Source organism: Rutidosis leptorrhynchoides, chromosome 3, assembly GCF_046630445.1.
Source record: "Rutidosis leptorrhynchoides isolate AG116_Rl617_1_P2 chromosome 3, CSIRO_AGI_Rlap_v1, whole genome shotgun sequence".
Taxonomy (NCBI): Eukaryota; Viridiplantae; Streptophyta; class Magnoliopsida; order Asterales; family Asteraceae; genus Rutidosis; species Rutidosis leptorrhynchoides.
The window spans coordinates 685,531,869-685,557,458 of NC_092335.1; the positions used below are offsets into that span (position 1 = coordinate 685,531,869).

General features: G+C 31.3%; 2 protein-coding genes across 3 annotated transcripts; both read left to right on the top strand.

Moving 5' to 3' along the window:
* The first annotated feature begins 481 nt into the window (after positions 1 to 481).
* LOC139899463 (probable galacturonosyltransferase 7) lies at positions 482 to 5,920 on the top strand. 2 transcript variants are annotated; one of them, XM_071882289.1, is made up of 9 exons: positions 482 to 676; positions 1,342 to 1,412; positions 1,564 to 1,623; positions 2,590 to 2,635; positions 2,757 to 2,803; positions 2,892 to 3,184; positions 3,591 to 3,945; positions 4,201 to 4,722; positions 5,209 to 5,920. In XM_071882289.1, the coding sequence occupies exons 1-9, from the start codon at positions 517 to 519 to the stop codon at positions 5,470 to 5,472; spliced, it is 1,818 nt and encodes a 605-aa protein (XP_071738390.1). In that variant the 5' UTR covers positions 482 to 516; the 3' UTR covers positions 5,473 to 5,920. The 2 variants fall into 2 exon arrangements, with proteins under 2 accessions (XP_071738390.1, XP_071738391.1); XM_071882290.1 differs by lacking the exon at positions 482 to 676 and having other exon boundaries at positions 1,391 to 1,412; positions 1,564 to 1,646.
* An 8,556-nt stretch (positions 5,921 to 14,476) lies between these two features.
* Positions 14,477 to 19,049, top strand: LOC139899465 (ethanolamine-phosphate cytidylyltransferase-like). Its single transcript, XM_071882291.1, has 9 exons — positions 14,477 to 14,881; positions 15,612 to 15,847; positions 16,404 to 16,585; positions 16,675 to 16,746; positions 16,829 to 16,896; positions 17,617 to 17,737; positions 17,956 to 18,021; positions 18,123 to 18,245; positions 18,689 to 19,049. Exons 1-9 carry the CDS (start codon positions 14,559 to 14,561, stop codon positions 18,758 to 18,760), a joined length of 1,263 nt encoding a protein of 420 aa, XP_071738392.1. The 5' UTR covers positions 14,477 to 14,558; the 3' UTR covers positions 18,761 to 19,049.
* Positions 19,050 to 25,590: the final 6,541 nt, after the last annotated feature.

Genomic DNA, 25,590 nt, shown 5'->3' on the forward strand with positions numbered 1-25,590 from the left:
TAGCAAAATTCTTATTACTTATTACATAATTAGTTATTACTGTAATTAATTATCACAATTCAAATAGTAGGAGTAACTGATATTCTTTAAAACAATTGAACACCAATAATGGTGGTATATATTGACCCTATAGGGAGGTTTTACCGGATTCGTTCACGGACCTCTACCTAGGAACACTGCCCGAATGGATGTGTTTCTGGGTACCGTCAAACGGGTTCGGTTTTCCGTCCAAACTTATATTATACGTGCAAATAAAGAGAGTCGTTGAAATAAATGATGTACTGATGCTAAAAAATCGCCGTTAAAAAAAATATTTTGTAAGAGAAATTCTCATAGTTAAATAACAGGAGTTCCGAGTAATTTCACAAAGAAGAGCGGGTGAAAATGCAATTAAACATTTTTATATGTCCATATTTGTAACTTCTGCTTGATAGTACTCCGTATCATCTACGGAGTAAAAAAAAAAAACACAATAAATAAACTGAAGTATAGGTTTAAGATGTGTGATGATAGGGGATGAAGAAGACCGGTACAATTTCATCACACAATAACAACACCACCACTATGCAGTCAGGCAAAAAACGATGGAGTTGGCTTGTAATTGCAGTTTTAGGTCTCGTATTACTTTCGATGCTCGTTCCTCTTGCATTCTTACTCGGTCTCCATCGCTCCGTCGGTAACTAGTTCAATTCATCATTCTAACATAGATTAGTTGTATAGTTCGTTAGATCTGTTTTGACCTAATGTTCGTTTTACTTAATTTGTAATGCTGTTTGTTTAATTGATCTGAATTCGTTTGTTTTTGTCTCGTAATTACTGTTAATTAGGTTATAGTTTTAGTGATTTAGTGCTAGGTGATATAGATCAAGTGTTGTGATTGATTTATTTTGATGATGTAACTTATGTAAGTATTGTATATTGATATATACTGCGCATTTGTTACTTAGATCTAAACTGTTATTGCTTGCACATATATGTACAGTGATAGATTTAAGTTGATGCAGTAAACACTGTGTGTAGATTTTTAACTTATATAAAGTGCTATTGTTCACACACACAATAATTATTATACTGTGATCAATATGAATTGATGCTGTGAATACTCTGTATCACCATACAGGGTGTGTTATAGGCTATCTGTTACTTAGATCTAAAACTGGTATGCATTATTATGTATATCAGTATATGTATATGTATGAATGTATGTGCTGGTTAAATGAGATTTTAGAATCCAGATCTGTGATGTAATTAGTGTGGGCATCACATTTGATGTTTATTGTAAAGTTATATTGGACAGTGAGTATGAAGTTATGGAGTTAAGTTTGGATGCGGTTTTTGCAGGGTATCCTACTGAGCAAAGGAGTTCTGCTTCGAAAAGAAAGGAGGCAACTTTTGATACAGCTTTAAATGAAGTAATGTTTTTGTTCTTGCATCCGTTATCCTGTTATAGCAACATTAGAATCATTTTTTGATTATGTATGCATATTTACATGTTGTTGATTAAACGAAGCACCACTCATGTGATCATCTTTCTATATTTACCTAATATATATGATTATGCAGGGAGGGCTATCATCACGTGTAGATGGACTTTTGAAAAATCTCGGACCAACTCTTCCAAAGGTTCATTGCATACTGCTTTGATGGTTAAGACTCAACTTTTGTACTATTAGTATTATTCTGTTGGCAGTACACGACTGCCTGTCTCGTAGATAGTAAAGTATTAGCTTTGTTGAAGTTTAGTTATTTTGGAACCCATCTAGGAAAGAACAACGATGTTTTACATTGCAAATAAAAAAAATATATAAAATGAGTTATTTATAAAAGTTCTTTGATTAAGGGGTTGTATGCCTGTATGTCTTGCTAGCCGTGATTTATGTAAGATTTGATACCCAATAGCAAGACTATGTAGTTTAGCATATGAACTCTAAAATATGATTTCTCATTCTATCCTATACTTAATAACTGAAAAATATTTACATTGGAGAAAGTTTAGAATTACTGTTTTTCATAGGGTTGTTTTAGATGCTTGCGGGTTAATATGTCTAAGGAAAGAGTGACCAAAAATGATTCTTATGCAACTAGAACAATTTACTTGTGTTGTTCATTAGCTCTCAAGTTTACTTCTGCCTCTTACTAATCTGCATACTAACTACCTCTGATCATGTTTTCTTATTCTCCATGTGAAGTGATGTTTACATCAATTAGGATAACAATGAATAGCAAAAGTTGTGAATAGCTTTAAGAACGTTGGAGATTAAGTCAGTAATTAGCATATATATCACCTTACATCTTGAAGATATTTTAATACTCCTATTGTGTGACTTTAGAATACATACTTTTAGGGGTTGTAGTCTATCTCATTGCTCTCACAATGAAGAATTCTCAACCCTTTTGTTACTTGTATATTTGTATGTTTACATTCTAACCTTTTGTAAAATTGACCTTTAAACCTAAACTATCTAAATACTTATTCCAGTTTGCTTACTTTCAATGCCATTGTAGAAGCTTAGCTTTTCAGACACATATATACTTGTGCCACGTTTGCCCATTGTGTGTTTATCTCACTGTCATGCATGTTATGAACAGGATTTTGTAAGGAACTCTGTCAAGAAATCTGGGAACAAAACCACTGGTAGGCAGTTGTTATTAAAATGTTTTTTTCTAATCAAAAAAGACACTTAATTAATTAATTACAATTCTTGAAGGATTTGCAGTCACCGTAGACAGTTTTTTATACATCTTATTATTTACAGGTTTTGCTGCGCCTAAACAAGTGATAAAGCCACCTCAAAAAACACATGTAAGCATACCTTTGTAACGATTCTTTAATGCTATCTAAATATAGACTGTGTGTAAAGGGTTTAACCATCAAGTGTTCCTATTGATAGAATGGAGGTTCATCACTTGAAGAAACTAATACAGTTCAAGCTATTGGTGAGAATGAAAAAACATGTGAATTAAAATTTGGGAGCTATTGCTTATGGCGTCAGAAACACAGGGAAAAAATGAAAGATTTTATAGTTAAGAAAATGAAGGACCAACTTTATGTGGCCCGAGCTTATTATCCCAGTATTGCAAAGATTCCAGCCCTTGACCAATTCTCACAAGAAATGAAGCAAAATATTCAAGAATTCGAACGCATTCTCAGTGAAAGTTCCTATGATACAGATCTTCCACCACAGTAAGTTTTTAAGACTAATTATTATTTTCTTTTTAGCCTACTCTTTCTTTTGTTCCCACTATTGTATATATATATGTGTGTGTGTATATATTTATGGGGATTGGTTCAAATAAGAAGACAATGCCAATTTTTTTTAAAAAAAAATGAAAATTGTATCAACTTTTTTCTCAAAAAATGTGATCTGTATCAACTTTTCTCATGAAGGTGAGAATCTTATCAAGTTAGTATTATTATTATTATTTATATGTTTTATGAGTTAAAATTGTATGAATAAATGGTTATATCTCATTTTTAGTCTTCTAACAATAATTGTTTTTACAATAACGACCTAACTTTATATATAGATACACATATATCCATATTAGAATTTCATAGACATTACATAAGATTTCTTTTGTGTTGGTAGGGTTGAGATTAAGTTGCAGAAGATGGAAACGGTAATTACGAAAGCTAAATCAGCTACTGTGGACTGTAACAACGTTGACAAAAAGTTAAGACAATTAGTAGATTTAACAGAAGATGAAGCCAATTTTCATATGAAGCAGAGTGCTTTTCTTTACCAAGTAGCTGTCCAAACAACACCAAAAAGTCTCCATTGTTTGTCAATGCGATTAACTGTGGAATATTTCAAAACTTCTCCTGTTGATGCTAATAATCAGTCTGAAGATTTATTGAACCCGGAGCTGCATCACTTTGTTATGTTTTCTAACAATGTGCTTGCATCATCTGTTGTAATTAATTCAACTGTTATGAACTCAAAAGTATGTTCTCGCATCTACTTTATTTTTTTTTACTTTTATATGCTTATTAGAGGTAGCTATTGGCTGGCTGGATGGTTTAGTAACTGCTCTAACTGGTATTTTATTGGCCCAAAAATCTGAGTTTTCTACCAACTGTAAGTGTCAAATATGATTACATTACCCGAATCAACATGTTCATAGGTAATGGGTCGAAAGAACCACCCTTAGATGTATGATCATCATTCTTTATCAGGGGACTCATCAATATATTTTCAGGCCAGTGGGAAGCAGGTGTTTCATGTGTTGACAGATAAACAGAGTTACTTTTCAATGAAAATGTGGTTTTTTGTTAATACATACAAGGATGCTACAGTTCAAGTGTTAAACATTGAAGATCTCAACCCACAAAGTCCTCTGTTTTCTCATTTCTTAATGCCACAAGAATTACGTCTCTCATTCTCTTCTGCTTCCGAAAGTAAAACCGAATATATTTCAGTGTTTTCACATATGCACTATGCCCTTCCAAAGATTTTTCCAACTTTGAAGAAAATAATAGTTCTCGATGATGATATCGTTGTCCAGCGTGATTTATCAGCCTTGTGGAATCTTGAAATGGATGGGAAAGTTATTGGTGCATCTCGGTTTTGCTCAGTGAAATTGGGTGCACTTAAAGGGTATTTAGGGAAGGGAAATTATGATGCTAACTCTTGTACATGGATGTCGGGGTTAAACGTAATTGATTTGGTGCAGTGGAGAAAACGAGACGTTACTAAAATGTATCAAAGTTTTGTGCAACAGGTGTGCTTCTCTTCTTATTTGTTTTTACATTTACTCTTGCCACTTTATATAAGTTAGCCTATTTGTCACTGTTGTAAAAGACCCGATTACTCCTTCCTTTTAAGAAAAGACCGGTCTGATCCTTCAAAATTTATTTGATTAATTGGTCAACGTCGGTTAATGGGTCAATCGTAGTCAACGTCAAAATTGGTCTAACATTTTAATATGAATTCTATACAAATGAACGATTATATTTATGTTTTTAACCAATTATGTTAGAGTTTGTGTTTATAATTTCTTCTATATGTACACATATAATATAATTTTGATATTTAGTGTTTAAATGTATAAAATTGCCAATCCGATTAATCCCCGAGTTGCTGATTACTCCCTTTAAAGTTGACCGAGTACTCCTCGAGCAGCAAGTTTTGCAACCTTGCTATTTGTAGTAATATATTATGTGCCAAAGACGTTGACCGACAAACTTTTTTTTTTCTTTGTGAACAGCGATTGAGTGAAGCAACTACACTAGGAGCAACAATGTTGACTTTTCAAGGGTTACTTGTTGCACTTGATGACACATGGGTATTATCTGGACTAGGTCATAACTATGGTATTGCTAATGAATCTATTAAAAAAGCAGCTGTGTTACATTTCAACGGTAACATGAAACCTTGGCTTGAACTCGGCATTTCAACCTATAAAGTCCACTGGAGAAAATTCTTAAACAAGGATAATCATTTCTTGACTGACTGCAATGTGAACCCATAATTTTGATTTATTGTGGTTCCAAATGTCATGTAATTCTTTATTCAGAAGAAAAAAGCGGTTAAATCTGGATTATCGATAATCGAGGGATGAAGATCAGCAAGTGATGATCTCTGTGTATTTTTAGTAATTTGGACTACAATTTGTCCAGTTTTTTTTCTTCTGTCCATAATCAAGAGGAGATTGCAGTTGGGATTAATGGGAATATGAAGAACTGCTTTCTGGTTTTTCGTTTCGTTTTAATGCAGGTAGGCAAGTGATTACCCTGATTTTTTTCATTGTATCGTTTATGTTATTTTACGATTGTTACAGTATAATATATTTACTTGGGTAGACTCTGTGTATTCATGACATTAGGAGTGTTTGATAATCAAGGATAGCAAATAATTTAATTATTATAGAAGAGACCCCTTTTAGGTATTAAGACCTCTACTTGTAATAGTACACTAAAGCGTAAGTCACTGTAATTCTACTTGGATCTTAATGTTTTTTCTTCTTATTTTTGAAGTGCAAAAACAGTTGCATTGCAATCTGCAAACAAGATGATTTTTTCGAGTCTTTTCAGAGGAGTATCTTAGTAAATGGATTTTCTATAATTGGATCATGCAAGAAACCTTAAGATGTGAAAAAATGAAACCTTTGAAGGGTGAATAGGCTTGTTATTGAACCCTAAATTTGAAAGAATGGATTGATTATAGCTAAACCGGTTTGGGACCTATTAACCCTGCAATGGGTTGAAGACTATAGGATGATTGATAAAAACTAAATCGGTTTGTGCTAGTATAGTATAACTGAGTTACTCCTATGTAATCAAACTCGAGCATGACTTCAAATGTCAGAAGCTTCAAATTTGACTTTTTTGGAAAGATCTACTTTGAAACTCAGAAACTTGAAATTTGACTAAAAGCTCTGATTTTCAATCTTCAAGCTTGATTTAATTGTTTGTATCAAAGATTTAAAAAAAAATATAGATATATATTTTTCAAATTTTCAATCATCACAAACTATCTATAGTGGTTGACGCCATAAAAGTCTCGTAAAATGTCTCATATTTAAATCTCATTAGCAACACATCTTAAATTAGGAAGAGAGTTAGAAATAGTCACATAATAATTCGGTCACACTAAACAATCCAAGTAAACACACTCAATCTTATATCTATTGTTCCCTAACATATTTATATGTTGTAACTGTTCAATCTCATCCCAATCTTACTTTATATTTACCGAAACAAATATAGTTCTTAAGAAAGCAGATGATTTCATCTAAAGAATTGCACATCTGATGTACTCAAATGACTTCTATCTACAGGTTGTTAATAAGATGAACATCATTTTTCCAGCCTTCAATGTCAATCAGTCATGATAATATAGACTACCAGATAATTTGATGGAACACTTTTACTTGTTATGATAATCCTTGAAAACTTTCTTCGTACTTACATTCTTCTACACTAACTCATTCGTCAAAAATCAATGTCGCGGTTCATTCATTGAAAGTGAGTTGATTGTAACCAGTGGCGAAAGTGTTAAGGGGCAGGGGGCGGCCGCCCCCAGTGGATTTTTTTTTTCAGGGTAAAATTTTTGGGTTTTTCGACTTTGACCCCGGTGGATTTTTTTTTTTTGCCCCAAAACCTTCAAATTTTGCCCCAAATTCTCCAAATTTTGCTCCAAAATTTTCAACTTTTGCCCCAAAATCTCCAACTTTTGTCCCAAAATCTTCAAATTTTGTCCAAAAAAATTGCTACGGTTTAATTTTTTTTTTTTTTGCCCCCGGTGAAAAAAATCATAGTTTCGCCACTGATTGTAACAATATCTCTTACGTTAATATGTTATCGAACTAGGCATAATAATCCCAACTTTTCACCCTCATCACCTCATGAACAAACAATTTTTTTTAGCGAATGAATACGAACAAGAACACACAAATTGGATAACAAAACATGTTCATCTGTTTATTTAGATTCATATGTTTGTTCAATAAATGTCTAATTTTTTATTTTTTTTTGAACGACGATTTTTTGGCTTTAGTAAATCATTTATTTCAACGACCCTCATCATTTGCACGTAACACACACGTTCAGGTGGAAACCCGAACCCGATCGACGGTACCCGGGAACACATTCATTCGGGCAATGTTCCAGATAGAGGTCATTGAATTGAATATATACGAAAACACAAATTTTATTTCATTTGTTGGCGTGGTTGATCATTTACATATATTACAATTTACAAATGTGATGGTGTGGAGAACTCTACACTGTGGAGATAACCGTCTTTTTACACACCAAAAATTCAGATGTTTTTGTTATTAAATGATTGTTTTGCCATTTATTGAACAAACAAAAACAATGGTAGGGTACATCAACTGGTATCTGTGTATGTGCATCCCTTTCCCACCGGGTTCAAAACTAGCCTATCACTATGCACATATAGAGACGAAATAATGCACTTTAAATTTAAACACATTTATTGCTGTGACCGAACCATACAACAAACATTTTTGTTTTGGCTCGTGGAGTGTTCTTGGCTCGTGTGGCTCTGTGTTCGACTGACATAATCTCGTTTCTGTTTTGATGTTCGTTAGATTTTAGTGTGTAGTGTCGTGTATGCTTTTCGGTTTTAATTTCGTGTTTTTGTGCTTGGTCGTGGTTTTTTTTTTTTGTAAGTGTCTGGTTTTTTTGTTTCGTTTTGTTCTCGGGCGTTGATTGCCTTCGTGTTGTATGTTGTTGCGAGGTTTTATCTTTCCGATGAACGCCTCGAGTTATCAATATAGTTTCAATTTTTTTGTCAAAAAAAAAAAAAACATTTCGTCAAAACATCTTACTGCAAATAAACAGGATATTAAGCAACACGTGACGGACATTCACCTCGTTAAATTCTAAATTTTTGCTAATTTTAATTTGTACAAATAAGGGGAAAAAATAAAATTGTTATATATCTATCAATAATTCAAGCATGTGGACAATAATTAAGGTAGACAAAAGTCTATGAATGTACAGGATGGATGTCAATTTTTTCTAATTGAGAATAGTAAATATTTGTAGTATATATATGCAAGCAAATGTAATCAGTTAGAGTACCCATTCATATACATATGTGAAATATATCTTTCTATCTCCATCCATTATTACTCTTTCATATTCAAGTATTGTGTAGTAAGTATAATAAAAGTAATTATAAACTATTGAATCTTAACACGTTATCAGCACGAAGTGCTCCGTATAATCAATGTTTATCTAAGCAAGCACAAGTCACTAATCAAGGTAAGAAATTCTTTAACGATATCTTCTATTATTTATTAGTAAGGTAAATATTATTATCATCATAAGTAAAATTATATTTCTGTAATCTAACTTTTATTAACTTCACTAACATTTATATTTATGTTATTTAAGTTATATATGGTCGGTTATACCGCCTGAATTATATTTCTGTAATCTAACTTTTATTAACTTCACTAACATTTATATTTATGTTATTTAATTTATATATGGTCGGTTATACCGCCTGAATTATATTTCTGTAATCTAACTCTTATTAACTTTACTAACATTAATATTTATATTATCTAACATTTATGATTACTTATGCAATTAATCATTATTTATTTCATGCATACTAATGTTTATTCTTAAGTTTATTATTTATGCATAATATGTTTATTCTCTTAATCTTCGTATTTATACTAAACGTATTTATACTAAATGTATTTATAGTAATCGTATTTATACTAATAAAATTCTTTTATTAAAATTATTATTAATACAACGAGTACATAACAGTCGTTAACGTCAACTAACGACGTTACAAAGGCCATGTATACATAACGATTGTTAACGTCAACTGACGACGTTACAATGACTATATTTTCCAAATATAAAATAAACATCTTCGTTTTCACATTTTCACAAATCAATCTTCATTTTCTCAGATTACCACTCTCAAAAAGTTTTTGTAAAGATGATTCACACAAGGATGATTTTTCCTATTGTATTGGTCATACTAACTATCATCATTGTTGCTAATATACCACCGGGTGAACCTAAATTCTATCCTGCCCTTGTGATTTTATTATTTGTAATCATACCATTATTCTGTTGTTTGCTACTTATGAATTTAAAATGATTCTAATTTCATGTTGTTAGAAATTAATTATGATTATGATTTATGTTGTTCATCTTTTTTATAATAGAAAATGTCAAATTTGAAAAGGCTTAAATTTGCTCCTTTAGAATCAAGTGGGAACAACTACTTAACATGAGTTATGAATGTAGAAAAATATCTCAAATCAATCGGTATTTTAGAAACCCTGAATGAAAATAACAATTGTTCCGAACAAGAGAAAGCAATAGCAAGTATTTTTCTTAGCAAACATATTGACGAGTCCTTAGAATCTACATATTATATGATCGAATATCCAAGTATATTATGGAAAATACTCAAAGATAGATACGATATTAATTATCAAGAAATAACGGTGATCCATGAAAGAATAAAATTGAAGATGTTAGTAGACGCTCTTATAAGAATCTCGGAGATTCTTATTAATGATCTGGTAACATGGATCATCAGTCTAGTATTTCTTGAATACATGAACATCTTGTTTATCTCTACAAATAAGTCCCAAAAGAAAAGAAAACGAGAGTGAATCTGTTGAAAAATCTTGATTAAATAAACCCCGAGCTACCTTGAGACTTGAATGGTTTGAATTTTCTAAGATGCCTAGTTTGTTATGTATCACTCATAAATAAATGGTTTTAGACCATAACACATATGTTTATTAAGTGTTATCTTTTATGTACTTCAGATTGTAACTTGTTTGCAGGTAATATAATTTGATTATCTTGCTGAAATATAACTCATTATTTGCTTATCTTATTTGAAGTTTTAGTATGAATCCTGCTGAAATACAACATCAATTAAATGGTAAAGATCTATGTATTGCAGATAGTGGTAACATACACACTATGATATCTAAGAAATATTTCATTGATTTAAATCAAATGAAGGAATTATAAATACTATATCAGGTCTTGCAAACTTGATATAAGGAACGGAAAAGGCAAAAATTTATATTAACAAATGATACGAATTTTCTGATAAACAATGCTTTGTTTTCTCCCAAATCAAAGATAAATTTGTTAAGTTTCTCTGATATATATCATAATGGATATGATTAAAAGCGCATATGATAAAAAGCGCAACGCATATGATTAAAAGCGCATATGATAAAAAGCGCATATGATTAAAAGCGCATATGATAAAAAGCGCATATGATGAAAAGCGCAGCGCATATGATTAAAAGCGCAGCACATATGATTAAAAGCGTATATGGTGAAAATGATATATGATGAAAAGCGCATATGGTGATTGATGAAAAAGCACATATGGTGATTAATGAAAAGCACATATAGTGATTAATGAAAAGAATATTGAGAAAGAATCACCAATATTTTTTGAAAGAATTCAAGGTTATATATATGGACCAATTCATCCATCATGTGGACCATTTTGATATTTTCATGGTTCTAATAGACGCATCTAGCGGATGGTCTCATGTTTGTGTGTTATCAAGCCGTAATATGGCATTTGCAAAGTTTCTTGCACAAATTATTAAATTGAGAAGACATTATTCTGATTACACCATTAAAAGGATGAGACTTGATAATGCTAGTGAGTTAACATCTCAAGCATTTAATGATTATTATATGTCTACAGGGATTGTTGTTGAACATCCCATTTGCTCATGTGTATACACAATATTAGTTTAGCTGAATCAATAGATAAACGCTTACAGCTAATAACTAGACAATTGGAAATGAGTACAAAACTCTCAATATTTATATAGGAATATGTAAATTTACATGATGCGACATTAATTCGCATTAAACCAAGTGCAAGTCATAAATATTCTCCATTACCAACTTAATTTTGGTCGAGAGCCAAATATTTTCCATCTTAGAACATTTGGTTGTGCAGTGTATTTTTTTATTGCACCACCACAACAAATGGTTCCTCAAAGAAGGATGGAAATATATGTTGGATATGAAACATCTTCAATCATAAGATATATTGAATCCATGACGGGTGATGTTTTTACAGCACATTTTGCTGATTGTCATTCTAATGAAAAATTGTTCCCTATATTAGGGGGAAAAATAAAAAATAAAAAAAAAAAGATCTTTCATGGTGTGAACATAAATTAATGTATCTTGATCATCGCACAAAAGAATGCGAAATAAAAGTTCAAAAATAATGCATATGCAAGAACTTGCAAATAAATTATCCGATGCATTTACAGATACAAAAAGGAGTGACTAAATCATATATACCATCAGTAAATGCTTAAGCTAGAATTGAAATTCCAAAAGCTGGCAATAATGTCACTCTTGAGTCTTTGCCACGCCAGAAACGTGGGAGACCAATTGGTTCCAAAGATAAAAATCTTCGAAAAAGAAAATCAGCTAATAATGAGGTAAAAGAAAGTGTTCAAGAAGAACCACAAATCAATACTCCTTCTACAGAGGAGATTGATGATGTCAATACGGAATTTTCAATCAATTATGCACATTCAAAAATATTATGGAACCGAAATGAAATGAAAAATCTTGATGAGATATTTTTATATAATGTTGCATATGACATCATGAATGATAATGATGATCCAGAACCAAAATCTGTCATGGAATGTCAAAATAGACATGATTGGGATCATTGGAAAGGAGCAATACGAACTGAATTATAATCGCTCCATAAAAGAAAAAATTTCAGATCAATCATGATCACTTTTAAAGATGTGAAACCTATGTGATACAAATGAATTTTTTTTATTCGAAAAAGAAATGAGAAATAAAGTTACAAGGTATAAAGCTAGACTTGTAGCTCAAGGTTTTTCTCAAAGACCAGTAATTGATTATGAGGAAACTTATTCTCCTGTTATGGATGCAATTATTTTTAGATACTTAATCAGCCTAACAGTTTCTAAAAAATTTAGAAATGCATCTCATGGATGTTATTACTACTTATTTAAATGAATCACTTGATAGTGATATATACATGAATATCCATGAAGGGTTTAAGGTATCAGAAACATCTAATGCAAAACCCAAAGAAATGTATTCCATTGAATCAAAAAGATTTTTATATGGGTTGAAACAATCGGGTCGCATGTGGTATACCCGATTAAGTGATTACTTGATAAGTAAAGGGTATACAAATAATCTTATTTGCCCATGTGTTTTCATTAAGAAAACAATGTCCGGATATGTGATTGTAAGTTGTTTATCTCAATGATCATAACATCATATGAACAAATAAAGAGATCTATGAAATCATTCAACTTCTAAAAAAAAAAAATTAAATGAAAGATATTGAAAAAAAAAAAAAAAAACCAAGTTTTGCCTTGGATTGCAAAATGAGCATATGCCTAATGGTTTACTTGTACATCAAACAAACTATACCGAAAAGATTTGAAAACTTTTTTAAAGACAAAACCATATGTTGATATATCACTCAATAATGACACTGATCCATTTCATCCCCGTGAAGATCATGAAGATCTTTACGGATCAGAAGTTCCATATCTTAGTGCAATTGGGGTTATTATGTATTTTACAAATTGTACAAGACCTGACATTTCTTTTGCAGTTAATTTGTTGACAAGGTTCAGCTCAACCCCTACAAAAAGACATTGAAATGGGATCAAGCAGATTTTTGATACCCTTGAGGAACTGCTGATTTAAAATTATTTTATTCTAACGCTTCATAACAAGATTTGGTTGATTATGTATATGCAGGTCATTCATCGAATCCTCATAAAGATAAATCTCAAACTCGATATGTATTCCTAAATGGAGGCACCACAAAATCATGGCGTTCTTAAAACAAACACTTGTTGCAACATCATTAAATCATGACGAAGTGATTGCATTATATGAAACTACTCGAAAATGTGTTTGGTTGAGATCAATGACACAAATCATTATTGATTCTTGTGGACTAGAACGCTATAAAAGACCAACAACTATCTTCACCAACAACTATATATGAAGATAATGCAGCTTGCATAATACAAATGAAAGAAGAGTATAAAAAGTGATAGAACAAAATATAAATGCTGACGAGGCGCCAAAGTCATAGACGGTCTTAACGGTCATAAGTTTGATGAAAAAGAATGGTATGTTGGTAAGGCTCTATAAAAGACTAAAAGGGAATAGGAATTGAAACAAGAGTTTGAGCAAATCATGAAGGAGACTGTAGACAAATTACAGGGGCTAAACTTGTACATAAAAGATTTAGATGATACAGTTTCAGATGAAAACCTCAGATTCTTTTCATATACTCAAGATCTCGTAAAAGACAACCAGATTAAAATGAGATACGTTCAATCAACAACTCTGCTGATATTTATACCAAAGCACTGTCAACCGCTGTTTTCAGAACACACGTTCACAATATTGGCATGAGGCAAGTTCAAAAGATGTGACGACTCCGCGATGTCTACTTGAGGGGGAGTCAACTCTATACTGCACTCTTTTTCCCTTGACTAAAGTTTTTATCCCACTGGGTTTTTCTTTAGCAAGGTTTTTAACGAGGCAGTATTAGTTGCTCTATAATAAAATTGTCATCCAAGGGGGAGTGTTATATATCTATCAATAATTCAAGCATGTGGACAATAATTAAGGTAGACAAAAGCCTGAATGTACAGGATGGATGTTAATTTTTTCTAATTGAGAATAGTAAATATTTGTAGTATATATATGCAAGCAAATGTAATCAATTAGAGTACCCATTCATATACATATGTGAAATATATCTTTCTATGTCCATCCATTATTACTCTTTCATATTCAAGTATTGTGTAGTAAGTATAATAAAAGTAATTATAAACTATTGAATCTTAACAAAAATAACTACACAAGGTTGCAAAGTAAAAAACATTTTGAGCATATATATATATATATATCCTAAAGTAAAAAAGAAAAAGAATTAAAAGAAAAGCGTAACCACTAGAAATGAGAATAAACATAAACATATAGATACACAGTTTCTTCAAAAATAATAATTTTAAATCGTTAATTAAAGAATATGGTTTCAGATGCAGGTCTAGAGAACTCGAAGCGGTTTCTAGCGACATGGTTAATCGGAGGTCTGGTAGCAGGTCTATCGGTGGTGGCGTTGCACACCGTTTTACCGGAACTTTCACCGATAAATATAATTTCAAATAATAGAAAGAAAAAAAAGAAACCTATACGTGTATATATGGACGGTTGTTTTGATATGATGCATTACGGTCACTGTAATGCACTCCGTCAAGCACGTGCACTCGGAGATCAATTAATCGTTGGCGTTGTTAGTGATGCTGAAATTACTCTCAATAAAGGACCTCCTGTTACACCTCTTCATGAACGGTATCTTACGTCATCCTCAATTTCAGTTTTGATTTGATTTTATGAATTTAGGTTACGTGTGAGATCGATGTGTGTGTGTGATTCGGTGTAATGCTGTGTTTAATTTTGAGATTGATGTGAAGGTTGATTTTGATTTGTAGATTAGGCTAAATGACGTGTTTGAAGTGTGGTTCTAGTTTCTTGTATTAAAATGATTATAAATTTGTTAAATTACATATAGGTTATATATGAGATCAGTGTCTCTATAATTACTGTGTAATGCTCTGTTGATTTCTGCTTAGTTTGAAGATTGATGTAGATGTGGATGTTGATTTTCATACTTACATTAGGTTAAATTACATGTTTGAACTGTGGATGTGTATGCTATATGCCTATATTGTAACCACATGTTTAAAGTGTGAAAATGTGTATGTTATATTGTTGTTGATGCACTTGTTTTGATTGATATTAGTTGAGTGGAAAACAGCAGATTAAACTTTGAAGTACTTAGGTGAGTACTGTTGGTGCTTTTGCAATGCTAGGTGGTTCTTATGCTTAGATTAGGTTAGGTATGACGTTAGCATTTGTATAATATGAAAAAAGGTTGTGTGTGTTTTTTTATAGAAAAGTTCCTTTTTTGTAATTAATGTGGCATATAGGAGTAGGTTACACTTCAAATCAAATGGTTATAGATGGTTATAGCATCAAGAACATTATAAATAAGGTTTTAACTTTGTTTTTCATATGTTAGGATGCTTATGGTGAGTGCTGTTAAGTGGGTTGATGAAGTAATACCTGATGCACCTTATGCTATAACTGAAGAATTTATGAGGAAATTGTTTGACGAGTACAATATAGATTATATCATTCATGGAGATGATCCATGCATTCTCCCTGATGGAACTGATGCGTATGCCCTTGCAAAGAAAGCTGGTCGCTATAAGCAGATTAAACGAACCGAAGGTGTATCAAGCACAGACATTGTTGGTATGCATTATTCCTTGTTTTAAACTTAGGTTTAGAAATTAGAATCTACTCTTAACTAATAAAGAATGTTGTGTACACAACTTGCCCCATATTTCATGCAAAAGTGAGAGAAAATAGTACCAATAGCATGCAAATGAGGATCGTGCTTGAGTATTTTTTTTCTCCATCTCTTTTCTTTGTTACACTATGGAGGGTCCCACTTAAAATAGGCTAAACCAGTCGACCAAAATATATTCATCCCTGTTCTGGTTTAATGAATTAAAATATCATCTCTATTCAAAGTAATAGTTTCCTAAATTTGTTGTTCTTTTGTTTAAGTCTGAGTTATATTCTGAGATGTAGTTGACCATCACTGTTGGAATAAGTCAATAAGGCATTTTTGTTTGTGCATTTATAGGAATTGAATTTTTTTTTTTCTGGTAAATATATTTTAGTAGAGATGGCAAATCTTGATGTATAAACTTTTTTTGTTTGATCTCTAAAGTGTATTCAGATTTATAAATTTATATAAGCTGCTTTATTATGAAAACATACGATTATTATTGTAATGATACAGGACGGATGCTTCTATGTGTAAGAGAGAGGACGAGTAGTGAGAGCCCTAGTCATGCTTCCTTGCAAAGGCAATTTAGCTCTGGTCACAGCCAGAAATATGACGATAGTGGCTCTGGCAGTGGGACCCGTGTGTCTCATTTTCTTCCCACATCTCGAAGGATTGTTCAGTTTTCTAATGAAAAGGTGCTAAATTTGTTTAAGCATATTCAATAATTGATTTGCTCTTTTGCTTAGTTATCACATATTTATGCTTATACTGTTTATTTTTGCAGGCAGCTGGACCTAACTCTCGCATAGTTTATATAGATGGTGCATTTGATCTGTTTCATGCTGGACATGTGGAGGTGGGTCGTAACTTTAGTTCTTATTGGCTTATTTTAATCGGTGATTATAAGCTGTGAAACCTAAGATCTTGTGCTACTGTAGATCTTGAGACTTGCGCGTGGGCTTGGAGATTTTTTACTTGTTGGGATTCACACAGATCAAACTGTGAGGTAATAATCTATAATGTTATGAATTATTACGTGCCATATCAAATATCTTGTGTAATGGCTGTTATGCTTGATACTTTGATACTCTTTTTCTTGCTACCTTATAACATGAATTATGATTATGATGCTATAAACAAGTCTCGGAACCTTTAAGAGAAGATTATGCAGATGCGAATTACTTTAAGTTTCTACAAGAATTACTAATTGCTTCGATTTCTTGAACTTTCCTTTTCTTTAACTAAATATTCTTGTAAATGAAAAGTTCAGCTGATTTTTTTTAACTGTGTAATAACTAGAAGCAAACTTACTTGTATCTAGACATAGTATGTAATAATACATGGTTGAACCTGATATATTAGAAGAGAACAATGGATACGGATTTAATGATAGTTACAATTACGAATTCGTTTTTTGTTATTAATTATTAATATTAATATTATTATTATACTGTAATTATAAAAATTTAATGTCACCCGGAAGAAACATTAAAGTTTTGAACAAATGTATACATGAAAGGACAATAGTACGTTTTCGTATTTGTTTGCCAATTTTGGTATCTGTTTGACCGAGAATATAATAGCACACAGTACATTACATTGCTTAGTGTTTCTAGAATTGTGATACAAACAGCATCTCAACTGTTTGTCTTTAGGCAGTTACTAACTTGATTACTTTTGTAACGTATTGATATTTTATTCATAACCCTTTACTCCATTTCATCAGTGCCAATAGGGGAGTGCATCGTCCGATCATGAATCTCCATGAACGAAGCCTAAGCGTTTTGGCTTGTCGGTATGTGGATGAGGTCATTATTGGTGCTCCATGGGAGGTTTCAAAGGATATGGTGAGTTACATCACAATTCAAGTTTTTTATCTTCTTCATATACACGATATACATATAACATTTGTTCCCTTTGCTTCGTAAGCAAAGGGAATTAATTTTACTTATATTTTGATCGTTAAGTTCAAATATGCTCTTTATAATTTGATACTGATATGAATTTCTGTTAAGTTATTGTAACTCCTAAAGTATCTTAATGTGTACTGCTACTAATGATGCAGATCACAACCTTTAATATCTCCTTGGTTGTCCATGGGACAGTTGCTGAAGATGATGACTTTGAAAAGGTATGTTAAGTTCTAATTGGTGTTCTTGTTATTTATTTATTTATTTTTTTTTTTAATTATTTGCTTATTTAATGAATAACATAATGTGTGGTTCAATGCAGGATAATCGTGATCCGTATGATGTTCCAAGAAGTATGGAGATATTTAAAGTGTTAGAAAGTCCTCTGGACATAACTACTAGCACAATAATTAAGAGGATTGTGTCAAATCATGAAGCATATCAGGTTCCATTACTTTACCTTGAGATACATCTCTTTATAACCACAAAAATTAATTAACAAATCATGACTTAAAACATCATTAGGTATTTTCTAACCAAATTTATTGTAGTAATTATTAAACCCTGAAGGTTCACCACCCTTATCTATTGTTTGGATCAAAACTGATTGGATTATGATATCTGGTCATTTAGGGATCACTTTAAAAAAAAAAAAATTCTGGATTCGAATAAAAATTTTTGCAAAACATTCAAAAATTCGCAAAAAGATAAGATTGCCTATAAAATTGTCATTTTGGGTCATTCCAAACACACTGCCCCAAACGGCTGCAACACCATTTATAACAGTTAATCATTTACTTTCAGCTCAAAACATACAATCATTATAATAGCTTAGGTTGGTTAATGCTAACCTGATGTTTTATGTATGCTTTTGTTTTTCTTATTTAGAAACGTAACGAAAGGAAGGGAGAAAGTGAGAGGAGGTATTACGAGGGTAAGAGTTTCGTAGCGGGTGATTAATATAAATTCATACATACAAATGAATCCAGATATTAAAAGGTTTGTATGTAGCTGAGTAGTGACAAGCTCATCTCGCCGATACATTTTTGTTTTCATGGTGTTGGGAGATTTGTAGTTGAATCTTTCACTTGATTGCATGTAGGTTTTATGTAGATTTTTTATGCAGTGTAACGGACTTACGGGACTAAAATTTGTTTCTTGATCCTAGAGTATGTGTCATCATTGTAATAATGTTAATCGAATAAACCCATTTACATGTTTATGTATTCCTGTAATGGTTTAAGATTGTGGCGAATTCTTGTAATGCCTTTTTTTTTCTTCCTGAAAGCTTACATTTTATTAATCAAACGAACACCTCTAGTCCAAACGGAGTGAATAAAAAAATATTATTAATGAATATTAGAATATTAGGTACGTATATATTTGTAGTAGTATTATTAATATGTTCAAAACAAAAAATTGCAAAACTAGTTAACCGGAATTTCACAAATCAGGATTTGTCTACGTGGCATGAAACCGGACTTTCCAAATAGCGATTAGGAAATTGCGATTATTTATATTGTCAGACTGAGTTCTACGAATCCATTTTGCCACTTCCAATGCCCTTTTTTCTTTAATGAATCCTTATCGTGACATTATAATTAAAAAGAGTTATTCTTAAGTATCCCAAGTGTGAGGCAATTCTAGTAACAAATCATGACCAAATTATAATAATTGTATCGTAATTGTATATGCTGATTAACTTAAAAGCCAGAGTTCTTGGTCCCTAGTTACAACCCATTTGTCAACACCATTCTTTTCAGAACATTAGTAAGAAAAGGAGAAGATGGAAAACATAAAAGAATTGAAAACAATTGTATTCTTTTTCGCTTTAATCAGCATCTTTTATCTTAAAACTATTCCACAAAACACTACTCCTTGCTACCTTTTTTGTTCGATTAGCAGATTCCATTAAACTAATGTAGCCAAACGACGTTACTTAAAACCAACAACAACCATAACCATCACTACAAAGTCAAACCCGTTTTTATCGACTACAAATTAATACTTCATATATCATATATAAGTGTGTTCATATGAACATCAACCAGAGTTCAAGATTACCACTGGCTATAGTGTAGGATTGCCCTTGATTTGATGTATATGCATATAAATATAAATTCAAGTATATATGGTTTTTTTTCCTTCTGAAAGACAAGCAGGGATATAAATCACTCACCCGATCATTTTTCACTCACACATTATAAGATAATTAATTAATAACCGATGTTAATCTGTTAACATAACATGCCGGTCCATACTCAAGGAGTCAAGGATATTGATTCTACACATGTTATGATGAAATATGTTTACATTTTGATGCAATCCTACAGCTAGCTTATTGAGAATACTATTCTAGATAAAACGTCAAACGTGAAAGGGAGAGGATTCTCATAAGTTAAAAGGATCCATTTGTAAAACGTATACATCATTTGTTTAAACTTTTTTTTTTTTAAACGACGGTTAGGAATCACTGACGAGGTCCGAACGCGATGCCGGAACTCACCGATCATTTCCTTGGACGAACCATTACAATCCTACCGTCCCTCGGGAGGAAAACCCCACGACGAATTCATACTGGCATCGTGTGTGGTAAACCTCCTCTGGTGAGGCACGAATGCATAGACATCCTCCGAGGCCCATGAAATGAGCGGGTACCCAAAATGGAAATATATTTCAGCTCGTGGGAGTCAAACTGAAGCACGCATATATACTTTATAATTAATTCAAAATTGAAGCACTTGTTTTTCATATATGCGACGATATTTCAAATTTTGATACATCATGAATTTAAGCACTTGTTCAAGCATATTTTTTCCAAGGGAAAACCTACACACGAACAACAATGCGAAAGGGTTTTTTTTAAGCGTCAACGTCGTTGATCTCCGGTCCGGTTTACCATGAATAACCCGTACCCGAGATGATGATCTAGGGAGGGTGGCCAACGAATTGCCCGCCGGTCGATAGTCGGAACCTATCGACGGCAAAGGGAGAAAAACCCTACAAGACCCGTAGGAAAAAACCCTAGTGTTAGAGGTGGTGCTCCGAACGTAAAGACGATCGTATAGAGATCCGGCAGTGGAAGCCGTATGCGTTGTGGTGGGCGAAAGATGAGGTGTAATGACTTTATGAGGTGTTTTTTGTGTAGGGAAAGAACCCTATATTTATAGGGAAAAGACTAGGGTTAAGGGAGAATTAGGGTTTATAGCTTGTGGGCCAAGCGTAAATATAACCCTAATGGACCATACCCGCTCATCAGGATACTAGCTTGTTCACTATGGGCAAAACATAAAATCCGCACGATTCATTTTTGGGTGATAGGTGTTGTCCGGGAAATACACAGAAAACGACAAAAATGTCACTTAGGTCAGTTTTTCTAAAAAGTTTGACCGGATATTTTCCTCATGTCGTCCGCGAAGGTAATTCCATTTTTATTTTTCCTTTCGTGGAAAAAAATTTAGCTCCAAAAAGTAAAATATTTCGCATGTAATTTTTCTGGACGACATCTCCAAAAGACAAAAAAATGTCGTCCCGAAAAGTACTGCACGCTTATCATCAAAAAGAACATGTTTTCATGATAGCGCTTTCTACCTAATTATTAAATTGTATGAAATGTTGTTGCCGTTTTATTTTCTTTAGTATTTAGTATGAGTCATAAATCATGATCACAAATTCTAAGTTGTTGATATAATGATCATAACTAACTTAGAAGAGCGGATCAACATAAGCAATAACTTTCTATATATGGTTATGAAATCACCATTTTAATTTGGTCATAGTGCAAGTTGACACAACCACCATCACAACTTGTTACTACGTACTTGATAATAAAATTTTTAAGGTTTAAACCTCACTACATATTAAAGTGATTAAGAAAATAATATATTAAAGTGATTAACAAAGTAATAGAAAATGATAATAATCTGATTAAAATGCGTGCATTCATGCATCTGAGCTTGTTCTCCAGAAAGTTTGAACAGAAAAATAATTTCTTTTACCGGTTAAAAGTTGACTGAACCATTGTTTTAACAAATACAATTAAAGGACTAAGTTGACATTTTTTTTTTTTCAGTTTTATATTAAGTTTATTACTAAGGTGCACCGAATATCACTCTAGTAGACTTTTTTTATGGGTCAAGCATACAACTTATTTTATAATGTTATTGTAAACCTAGTCCGTTATTGGTGGGTGGTAAAATAAAAATTAAGTCATTATATTTGACATATAAATTGTAAGTACAATTTTTAATCGGATTTTACCACATCACCTCACAAATATTTAACATAAAATTTAACTTTTTAAGTTAATGAAGGTCAAATACAGTCACAGTCAAAATTCAATTTTTCATCAAATGTGCATCATTTGTCTCTGACATCACAGTCAGGGATAGAAATAGTCTAATAGTCATCACTGACGGATTAGGTTAGATTTAAAGGTTTGCGTCTGTTAAAGTTTAATTAAATGTTTAGGGTTTCATTTATTTTCTATTTATAGTCAGTTACGGAGTATTAAACAAAATCACCTCACGAAATTTTCATTGTTCAATGTAATATTAGAACGAGTCCGATCTTAAGACCTAATCGGTCATCACGTACCAGTCCATCCACCCAAACCACTAAAAACGCCACGCTCTACTACCGTAACCTATCTCTTGCATATCGGCCGACAAAAACCTCTTGTAAAACCACACACTTGTATAAAGCACAACTCCAGTATCTTGTACTCCGTATAACCGAAACTATAACCATTTTCCTCTTTGCTAACCCTATTATCGAAGAAAATAAAAAAGAAAAGTTTGTGCGAACTTCAGAATAATTTACTTGACTCTATTCTATTTTTAATTTATAGTTTATCCATCTCAAAGCATAATAATAATAATAATAATAATAATAATAATAATAATAATAACTAGATTTGTGGTCCGCGCTTCGCGGCGGATTAATGTCATTTTAACGCTACTATATCGTTAGACAGTTTTTGGCCTGAAAGTCATCAAAATGTTGTCCACTCTTCCCATAGCATTTACGCAATGGTCGGCAACTGTTATGGTAATATTCTACTATATTTTTAGACTTATATTTGTTGCTAGAAAACCCATTAAATAAACACCTACGATAGGATTGTATTAGAATATTGCAATTAGATTTTTATATATTTGAAAAAAAAAAAATATGTATTTACAAAAAAAATAAAAAATAAAAAAAAAATGCTACACTGCTACAGTAGCTTCTACAGTATAATATATATATATATATATATATATATATATATATATATATATATATATATATATAATGAACGTTAAAAAAATAATGAAGAAGGAAAAAGGAAATAAAAAAATAACGAAAAAAGTTGTGCAAATCCTTATTTAATGTCTTTCTTTAATTAAATTTATATAAGTATATTTATATAATTAATTTAAGTCGTAGTTTCTACTAAAAGAAGGTTTTATATAAGAAATTGACGAAAATTTAGTTTATTTTCATGTTTTAATTTCAATATAAATTGATTTCAATTAAAAAACAATTTAAATTAAATTATATGATTAACTTCTTCCATTATTAGTGGGCTTTTTGTTGTTTTAGTTTTTGAAGTTAAACCCACTTAAATGGGTTTATGGAACCCTCCAGGCTCAAAACAAAGAAGATATTTATTTTTACAAAAACCGATATTTTGACTACATATGTGAAACGCCCCGTCCTAATCCATTCGGACTAAGTCCATATCGATTATAAACGATTCATAATAGTTGATTACATCGCGAGGTACTTGACCTCTATATGATACATTTTACAAACATTGCATTCGTTTTTGAAAAGATAATCTTTCATTACATCGAAAGTTGACAGGTATGCATACCATTTCATAATATCCAACTATAAATGACCTAATCCGTCATTTACTTAATAATCTCTAATGAACTTCAATGATTCGAATGCAACGTCTTTTGAAATATGTCATGAATGACTCCAAGTAATATCTTTAAAATGAGCTAATGCACAGCGTAAGATTTCTTTCAAACCTGAGAATAAACATGCTTTCAAGTGTCAACCAAAAGGTTGGTGAGTTCATTAGTTTATAGTAATCATTTCATTTTCATCATTTTAATAGACCACAAGATTTTAAATATTATAAAACGTGCAGAAGTCCCATTCCAACTGCACAAAAAAATATCTTTCATATGAAGAACACCTGGTGAGGATTCAAAATATAATAGTAACCATCTGTGCCGGTCTTTCACCCCACGACTGAATACATGTGCCTTCAAAATATAGAACCTCTGTGCCGGTCTTTACACCCCACGGCTGAACACATGTTTATAAAATATAGGACAACCGGTGCCAAAATGTCATAAATAATAAACCATCCACCCGGCTCGGGAGCTTATACGCTCTAACGGAAACCGGGGGCTAATGCGTGTCATAATAATCAACCCCAATCCCAGATAATTCTTTCATAGAATACAGTTAAGGTACTTGTGTCTATTGCGTCAAACATTTATAAAAACGCATGTATTCTCAGTCCCAAAAATGTAAAGAGTAAAAAGGGAATCAAATGAGACTCACCATACTGTATTTTGTAGTAAAAATACATATGACTAAATTGAACAATGCAGGGTTGGCCTCGGATTCACGAACCTATATAATTTGTATGTTTATTAATATACATAATTGTAATCGAACAAATATATATATGTATTTATTATTAGTGATATAATTTTTATGTTAATAACCTATATGTGTCATTATATATATATATATATATATATATATATATATATATATATATATATATATATATATATATATATATATATATATATATATATATATATATATATATGTATATCTATATTTATTTTAGAAATATCTTTTGTTTGTTAACTTAATGATAATAATAATAACAATAATACTAATAATTATAATGATATTATTGATAATAATTATAATAATAATACTGATAGTTTTATTGATAGCTTTAGTAAAAATTTATAGTAATGATAATAAATTTTAAATAATAACAGTATAGATAATGATAATCGTAATAATAATAGTAAATATTAATGATGATACTTTTAACAATAATAATGATAAATATGTTATTAATAATTATAATTATATTGATAAAACTAATATTTATAAAAGGATAACAATCCTAATGTTAATGATAATAATAATATATTTTTAGTACTATCTTAATAATAATAATAATGATAATCATAATCATAATGATACTACTAACTCTAAAATGATAAGGTTACTAATAATAATATTATTATTGTTAATACTTATAATAATAATAATGATAATGATTATATGGTAATAAGTATGATACTAGTAATAACAATAACAATAATAATAATAACAATCATAATAATAACTATATTAGTAATTAATACAAATAATAATAATTATTTATAATATAATAATAATAATAATAATAATAATAATAATAATAATAATAATAATAATAATAATAATAATAATAATAATAATAATAATAATAATAATAATAATATTAGAAAGGAAAACTACCTCACATGTAAAGAGTTCCAAAAAATAAACAGCCATTCCCTGGATTCGAACCCGTGACCACAAGCTACCATACAAACACTCATGACCACTCTTCTGTTTCCATATTTCATGATTAATACACCCTCTAAAAATATATATATCCCGTTTACCTATCTGTCTCTCATTCTCCTTCTTCACCATAATAAAATCGAACAGAGATCGATTCTGACTCTTATCAATTTTCTTAGCTAGTATTCTAGGATTTAATTCAGTTA

Bases quoted from the DNA above. Each gene is read 5' to 3' on its own strand.
- LOC139899465 (XM_071882291.1), top strand. From the start codon at position 14,559: ATGGTTTCAGATGCAGGTCTAGAGAACTCGAAGCGGTTTCTAGCGACA. The intron at 16,897-17,616 runs GTAATAATCTAT...CCATTTCATCAG, and splicing joins CACACAGATCAAACTGTGAG to TGCCAATAGGGGAGTGCATC. The intron at 17,738-17,955 runs GTGAGTTACATC...CTAATGATGCAG, and splicing joins GGGAGGTTTCAAAGGATATG to ATCACAACCTTTAATATCTC.
- LOC139899463 (XM_071882289.1), top strand. From the start codon at position 517: ATGAAGAAGACCGGTACAATTTCATCACACAATAACAACACCACCACT. The intron at 1,413-1,563 runs GTAATGTTTTTG...ATGATTATGCAG, and splicing joins TTGATACAGCTTTAAATGAA to GGAGGGCTATCATCACGTGT. The intron at 3,946-4,200 runs GTATGTTCTCGC...ATATATTTTCAG, and splicing joins CAACTGTTATGAACTCAAAA to GCCAGTGGGAAGCAGGTGTT.